Here is an 8,176-nt window from a genome sequence, read left to right as displayed (position 1 = left end):
CCATACTGCAGGCAGAGTGGGACAGTGTGAGTGTGAGCTGCCATCCAGACCCCTGTGTGTGACCCCAGAAGCCACCTGTCTGCGGCCCTTGGGGGCCTAAGCCTTTAGTTGGATATCCCCTGAGGGCTCCCTGGCTGCCAGAAGGATGTCTGACTGCAAGCTTAGGCCTGATCCCCTGGAGAGTGGGCCTAAGTCAACAGGTGGACATCCCCCAAGGGGTCCTGGACTGTGAATGGGCACAGGCCAGGCTGAGGACCACCCCCTCAAGTGTACAAATTTTTGTGCACTGAGCCTCTAGTTGTTAATATAAAGGTGTAGCATGATTGGTAGCAATAAAATTTCTAAACTCCCAACTACTTGAGAACTCTGGTACATTTGTCTTAATATAACTTAACCTGTCATATTTATAAAATCTATAATGATCTTATGTACCATCCACAGTACTGTGAGACAAAACACTTTGCTCAATTTCTTATGGCACATAAAGTTTATACCTCCTCATTATACTAAATTACTTCCAACACCTAGACCAAGCATGTCAAACTCGCGACCTGTGGGCAAATATTTTTGTGGCCCAGCCAATATAACGGTATGTAAGAAACGTTTTAATAAAAATTTCATAACTTAATTTTTACAATATCCTGTTATATATAATTATTAATAATGAACTACAACGTTCACTAATGACTGATTACTATAATCGTGTTGCGCTCATTTCCCTGATGCGCCCTCGACACCTTCCGTGCAGGCGCACCATCTCTCTCCACTAATATTAGCAGCGAATATTTAGCAGCCAATTGCCACCTCATTAGTCTTGGACTGACTTGTTTGGTGTGTGTAACAGGAAATATTTGGCTTTCAGAGAACAAGAAAAATAGGTTTATTTGCATTACACTTATTAATTTGTGCAGTTATTCAGTGTCTGGTAAGTTAATGTTAAAAAAAATATTAATTTTTATTAAAATATTCTATTATTTTATGTTAACTATTACTCATTTATTTCAGCCCTTTGTATTCAGCATGTGTCTATCGAAATACACCTGTTTCTATGAAAATTGAAGCTTTTGTTTTTTTGCGGCCTACATCAACTTAAACCTTGTTTATTTGTCCCGTTAGTTAGTCTTTGAGTTTGACATGCTTGATCTAGATGTTCATGTACTCAGTATACTTACCAAAGTTTATGTAAATCTTCATTACTTTTGTTCCTTAACTGCTGACAGGTCCATGCAGCTCCTATTAAAATGATAAATTCATAACATGAAATAATTTTCTAGCTATGTGTCCTTTCGCAAATTACTTAACCTTTCAAACCAGTTTCCTCATTTGTAAAATATATTATAGCTTTATTATATTACAGTATAAAATGCAACTAGAATTAAATTGGGGTTAAATTAGGTAACACATGAAAATATGAGTAACGAGACTGGCATCAGCATTCAAAAATGTTAGTATGACTAGAATGTATTTTCACAGTTTAAGGTAAAAATACATCATTATAAATTAATTTTCAATTATCTTTAAAATATAAAATTTAAGCCCTGATCAGGTAGCTCACATGGGTAAAGTGTCATCCCAATACACCACAGTTGCAGGTTCAATCCCTGGTCAACGCACATACAAGAATCAACTGCTGAATGCATAAACAAGTGGAACAACAAATCTATGTCTGTCTGTCTCTCTGTCTCTATCTTTTTCCTTCCTTCTCCTCTCTCTCTTTCTCTCTCTCTATAATAAAGTAAAAAAACACTATTTTTTTAAAATAAAATCTAAAACAAAGCCAAAAATCAATTTAGTGAAAAAATTTAAGCCTACTCCTCTTCTAAACCTTTTGTCAAGCTGCCAAGGAACAATTAACTCTATCCTATTGTCCTTTTAATTTTCGCTAATAGACATTCCCAAAGGAAATTAAAAAAAGAAACACCCGCCGAAACCGGTTTGGCTCAGTGGATAGAGCGTCGGCCTGGGGACTGAAGGGTCCCGGGTTCGATTCCGGTCAAGGGCATGTGCCTGGGTTGCGGGCACATCCCCGGTGGGAGATGTGCAGGAGGCGGCTGATCGATGTTTCTCTCTCATCGGTGTTTCTAACTCTCTATCTCTCTCCCTTCCTCTCTGTAAAAAATCAATAAAATATACATAGAAAAAAAAAAAAAAGAAAGAAACACCCAAGTAATTCCTAAACTGGATAAATAATCCCAACATGATGGATGGTTCAAAAAATATATTTAGTACCAATCAACCCAAATACCTCACCAGATTTCACTTTTTCTTCTCCCCAGTTCTTTGGGTCATCAAAAAATTCTTCCAGTCCTTTCCTTGATAATGTGGTATGAAGTATTCTACACTGGTGTAAAGATGTGACACTTGGTATATTCTTAGGCGACAGAATATGGGAAAACCTGCAATTGAACATATATAAACAATTGCTACCCTATAATTTCAGAGATAGTATATTTATATTTATATTTTAAGGTAACATGTAGGTCCTTCATAAACTGCTGGTGGGCATATGAGTAGATTAAATTATTCTGAAGGTTAATTTTGCAACGTGTTTTAGAGGCCCCAATGTTTCTTCCCTAAATCACTGAGTCCACATCTAGAAATTTCAACTAAAGAAATATCATAGATGGAAACTGATAAATGTAAATATCTATTAAAGCATTATATATGATATTCAAAAGTTGATATTGTAAATGTGCAATCATGAGTGGTTTAAAAAATTATTATGTGTCCATATGACAATCTATTATATGGTAATTTAAAAATCATGTTTTTAAAGAATATTTAATAACCTGGTAAATCATTTAAAATACAATAGTGAAGCATGTCACAAGCGTTGTATTCCTAATAAAAAATATTAACCTGAACCTAATCATGAGGAAACAATCAGACAAACCCAAACAGAGAGATATTCTAAAAAGACTGATCTTATAAAAAATAAGTCAATGTCATGAAAGAAAAAAAGGAACCATTCTGGATTTTAAAAGATTAAAGAGACATGACAACTAATGCAAAAAAATTGAATGCTGTTTGGACGCTGAATAAAAAAAAATTAGAAAGAAAAAAATTATCAGGACAATTGAGGACATTTGAATCTGGGCTATAATAGTAGTGGAATAATAAATAGTATGTATCAGTATTAAATTCTTCAGTGTGAGAATTACTGGCTCAGTGGATAGAGTGTCAGCCTGCAGACCGAAGGGTTCAGGGTTTGATTCTGGTCAAAGGCATGTACCTGGGTTGCAGGTTCCTCCCCAGCTTGGGCCCTGGTCAGGGCATGTGCAGGAGGTAACCAATCGATGTGTTTCTTTCACATCAATATTTCTCTCTGTCTTTCCACTCTCTTTGAAAATCAATGAAAAAATATCCTCAAGTGAGAATTAAAAACAACAACAAAAACATTGTTCTTGTTCTTATGAGATATATGCTGAAGTGTCATGATGCTTGCAATTAGGACATGCCTCAAATAGTTCGGGTGCGGGGGGGAGGCCTGGATATAAAGAGATTAAAAAATGTAATAAAATGCTAAAGGTTGCCCTAGCCCAGTGATGGCGAACCTATGACACGCGTGTCAGAGGTGATACGCGAACTCATTTTTTCGATTGATTTTTCTTTGTTAAATGGCATTTAAATATAGAAAGTTTTTATCAAAAAAGGGTGTTGGAGCCGAAACCGGTTTGGCTCAGTGGATAGGGCGTCGGCCTGTGGACTGAAGGGTCCCGGGTTCGATTCCGGTCACGGGCATGTACCTGGGTTGCGGGCACATCCCCAGTAGGAGATGTGCAGGAGGCAGCTGATCGATGTTTCTCTCTCATCGATGTTTCTGGCTCTCTATCTCTCTCCCTTCCTCTCTGTAGAAAAATCAATAAAATATATTTTAAAAAATGCTAAGTGTTGATTAATATAGATAAAGAGTATATGGTTATTGTTGGTACAACTTTTCTGTTGTTCTGAAATTCTGAAAAATAAAAAGTTGGGGAAACAAGGGTAGAGCTCAAGAATGTATATGTGTAAATATAGTCCTGATTTTATTTTAAAACTAGAGGCCCAGTGCACGAAATTTGTGAATGGGTAGGGTTCCTAGTGGCTGCTAGCCAGGGCCTTCGGCATCGCCCCTGGTGGTCAGGGTATGTCATAGTGAGCAATTGAGCTCCCCAGTCGGTCAAACTCCTGAGGGGACACTTTGCATATCAGGCTTTTATATATGTAGATTACATGTATGTGTACATACACAAAGTTAAAAGGGGCAGGAAATCTGTTTATCTCTGAGTGGTAGAATTAGAGCTGATTTTTATTTTCTTCTTCAAAATATTTGACCCTATTTCCAAACTGTCTGCAAATGAACATACTTTATTCTAATAAAAAAAATCTAAAATTAATTTTTAAAGAAAAAGAATAACTAGATGGAAAAGACAATGGATTCAAATTACAACCTCTGAGCCTCTGCAAAATGAGAACCATATTGCTTATCTCTACAGTTACATGTAATATGTAAGAACACTGTAATATAATAGATGCTCAATAATTGTGCTGGACTCAAGAGCACATACATTACTTCCTTTTTGGAAAAAAAAAAATCGGACATACCCAACTATTTATAAAATTCAAATCATTAAAAGCCAATAAGGGGAAGGAAACATATACCCTAAAGTCAAAAATGATGGGTCTGACCAGAAGACAACCTGACTTCGCAGAAATAATGAACACCGCGTGTGGGATGTTCCTGTCTCCCACCTGCAAGGGCAGCTTTTCATTTACGCGGCTACTTTCATTTACTCACTCAGCATGACTGAACAACCGCTTTATGACCTATCGCAGGAATAACAAGGCCCCTTCGTCTTTACCCATCCAAGCCCGACACAGCTTTCCGTCCCAAAGCCAAAAGCTCTCCAGTGAAGCTTTCCCCAACTCCCACCGCCCAACGGGCTCCTTCTATGCCTCTACCTTTAACCCCCAAGTACCCGGCATCTGCAGACCCCACGGACAGCCCGGTTCACGGCAGGTGGCAACACAAAGAGGCAGGAAGGGAAACGCCTTGTGTGCGCCTGGTACCAAGTCACTCATTCCTCCCAGAGTTGGCTTCGGGCTCAAGCCCATCCAGCGACCTTTCCATCCCTGAGCTGCTCTCAGCATCTCAGCAACCAGACAAGATCCCAAGTTGGAGAGGGCCACACCTCCTCCTCACATCACTTACCCTGTGCATGCAGGGACCTGAGGGCTCATGAACGACCTGGAAGTCTGCACGGCGGCTGACACTTTCCTGCAAAGAACGGCTAACCTGGCAGCAGCCATTTTTTTCTCGCGTCAGCAAACCGCGTTCTCGTCCACAGATGCGTCACTTCCGGTGCGTCGCCCCGCCCGGAAGCAGAGCACAGGAATAGCTTTTGCCCTCACTCAACATGGCCGCCTTCCGCTTTGGCCCCGGATGGTGAATTGGCTCTCTCGGCTCCCGTTGCCCTCCCCCGCTCGACCTCTTGCCCGGAGTAGCCATGGCGGCCATGAGCTTGCTGCAGCGGGCTTCGGTCACCGCGCTGGCGGCGCTGGCTGGCCGCCGCCTGGGCACGCGGCTCGGACCCGGGGGCTTCCTCACGCGCGGCTTCCCGAAGGCTGTCGGTGGGTGCCGGCTGTGGGGGAGAGCGCTCTCAGGGGGAGCGGGGTGAGAAAGGACGCTGCCGGGGTGACCTTGGTGGGACCCGGCGGGAGCCGAGAAATTGCGGGCTGGGCTTGAGGGTTTAAACTATCCGTTAGCGTTTGTGAACACGTGGCCGTTCAGCCTTCCCAGGTGGGCTCATTCAAGGACGGCGCTGATGTCGGAAAGGCCCAGAGCTGAGACCCGGGCCTCTCGGCACCAGGGGGTTCGTACTTTCCCCCTGAACTAGGCTCTAGTCCCGCAACACGGACAGTCGCGTTGCGGAGGTGCCCGGTGATGCTAAGTGATGGGTGGACAGGCGCAGAGGCTCCCGACAGGGCATTATGCATGGGGACTTGCTGGAAAGGATGGGGAGTAGCCAACAAACTACTTGGTTAACAACATTCCTGGACAGCATCCCTCTGTAAGCCGTTTCTGATGGCACATGTCCTCTTTAAATCCCCGCCAGGATGGTACGTCATTACGCCTAGCTGGAGGTAAACGGGGTGAACCCACGCCTCCCCCCTTACACACTGCGCCCCGTTCGCGGAGGTCTAGGGGGATCGTGGCAGGTAATCTGAGCCCTTTGCCCCGGGAGCCGGGGAGGATCGGATGGCAGTGCAGAGGGCACCGAGTTCCAGCCGTGCCTGCTCTCAGGGGCATTTTGCAGGTGAAGCCTTACCTGTCCCCGTGCAAGGAAAGGGTTTGATCTGTTTTATTATTGTGTATGTCTGCCCCCTGGGGAGTGTGAGCTCCAGCGGAGTGGAGAGCCTCGTTCTGTTTCCTTTGGAGCTAGGTTCCCGAGTTCCAGCCCTGGCTCCACGGTTCAGTAGCTGTGTGTGTGTGTGTGTGTGTGTGTGTGTGTGTGTGTGTGACCTTGGGCATTCACGTCTTGGAAGCTAACCAGAAGGCACGGAGTCGCTTGAAACTTGTATTCATTCACCTCTAAAAGAGAGGACGTTTATTACAAAGCGTGCTTGTTCTGTTGACAGGGAAAGTACATGATTTTCTGGCCACTGTGCGGTACATCTGAAACTCATGCGGAATGGTATTGAATGTAGACAGTAACTGAAAAATAAAAAAATACAAATGTTTTTTAAAAAGGGGGAGTTGGGACCTAATTGGTGAGGGGAGCGGATGACAAAATTGTATCATCTGTTTTGTAGGCAGTAGAGAGTGTTTTAGCAAAAGAGCAATAGCAGTAGTGTGTTTTGGGAAAATGCTTCTGAATATTGGGTGGCTTCTAGGGGGTGTTCAAGTCCTTAAAGCATTGATGTAAAGTGACATTAACTGGGAATAGTCTGAGAATGAGGGGGCAAAAATGACCGCTTTTCAATTTCTTGGGAACACACACACACATAAAATTATACACTTATTTTATTTGAGCCACACAAAGACCGCAGTTGTTAAAACATAACTTTCCCGAGGTTATGTGCATTTTAAAAAATTGTTATTGAAACCTAGTTGCACATAGTTAATGAATACTTGAGGAATTCCAGGCTTTATAAGTGGTGGAAGATGCCTGTTTTCATGCCACCAAAAGGGCTCCAGTTCAGTTCCTGGCCGGGGCTCGATCCCTGTAGGTGTGTGTAGGAGACAGACAATTGATGTTGCTGTCTTCCTCTCCCTTTCTCTCTAAAATCAATAAAAACAGATTTTTTTTAAAAAAAAAAAGAGTTCTTGGACATGGAAGGAAACTATTGAAATTGATGAGTTGGTAAGGTATGCCTTTTTATTCTAAAAGAGGCCATATATTCAGATTCTTTAAGGAAAAAGACCTTAGAAATCCAGACCAACACCTCCCCCCCTTCTGTAGTATACTAATCCCTATTACTGATACTTGAATAACTACTTAATGGAGAGTTGGGGAGTTGGGCTAAATTTTTAAAAATATGTTTTTGTTGCTTTTAGAGAGAATAGGAAGAAGGATAGAGAGATAGAAACATTGGTGAGAGAGAAACATGGATGGATTGACTGCCTCCTGCACGCCTGCTACTGGGGATCAAACCTGAAACCCAGGCATGTGCCCTGACTCAGAATCGAACTGGTGACCTCTTGGTTCATGGGTCGATGCTCAACCACTGAGCCACACTGGCTGGGCGGTCCAGTTTTATTTTCAACCACTGAAATTGTTAGAAATTTCTTCCTTGTATTAAGCTCTACATTACTCTTTCACACATTTAAAGTTCTTTGCTTCAACTCAACCCAGAATAGTGTATGCCCTTTGTCATGGGGTATGCCCTTTGTCATGGGATAGCCCTTCAGTTCCTTAAAGCTCATCTGGTTTCTAACCAGACTTCTTTTTTGTAGACCAGTCAGCTTCAGTTCTTTCAGTTTCAGTATGTCAGTTTCCAGGTTGTTTTTTTTTTGTTTTGTTTTGTTTTTTTAATATTTTTTATTGATTTGAGAGGAAGGGAGAGAGAGATAGAAACATCTACACTAATAAAAGAGAAACATGGTAATTGGCGTACGACCGCTACCTGTCCCATTGGCTAATCAGCGAGATATGCAAATTAACTGACAGCCAAGATGGCGACCGGCAGCCAGGCA

The 8,176-nt window shown here is 42.3% G+C and overlaps 2 protein-coding genes across 2 annotated transcripts in view; one reads left to right on the top strand and one right to left on the bottom strand.

Moving 5' to 3' along the window:
* Window positions 1-5,343, bottom strand: part of MRPL47 (mitochondrial ribosomal protein L47) — a 15,197-nt gene extending 9,854 nt beyond the window's left edge. The window contains exons 1-3 of the mRNA XM_006770021.2: window positions 5,192-5,343; window positions 2,251-2,396; window positions 1,173-1,233 (exon numbers count right to left, since the gene is read on the bottom strand). Coding sequence (XP_006770084.1) covers window positions 1,173-1,233; window positions 2,251-2,396; window positions 5,192-5,289 — 305 coding nt within the window. The 5' untranslated portion in view covers window positions 5,290-5,343. The remainder of the gene's footprint in view (window positions 1-1,172; window positions 1,234-2,250; window positions 2,397-5,191) is intronic.
* A 52-nt stretch (window positions 5,344-5,395) lies between these two features.
* The window catches only part of NDUFB5 (NADH:ubiquinone oxidoreductase subunit B5), a 14,903-nt gene continuing 12,122 nt past the window's right edge, over window positions 5,396-8,176 (top strand). Inside the window, exon 1 of the mRNA XM_006770020.2 lies at window positions 5,396-5,610. Coding sequence (XP_006770083.1) covers window positions 5,487-5,610 — 124 coding nt within the window. The 5' untranslated portion in view covers window positions 5,396-5,486. The remainder of the gene's footprint in view (window positions 5,611-8,176) is intronic.

Source organism: Myotis davidii, unplaced genomic scaffold (assembly GCF_000327345.1).
Source record: "Myotis davidii unplaced genomic scaffold, ASM32734v1 scaffold123, whole genome shotgun sequence".
NCBI lineage: Eukaryota > Metazoa > Chordata > Mammalia > Chiroptera > Vespertilionidae > Myotis > Myotis davidii.
The sequence above is the reverse complement of the archived record's forward strand: the minus strand, read 5'-3'. Positions and strand labels throughout refer to the sequence as shown.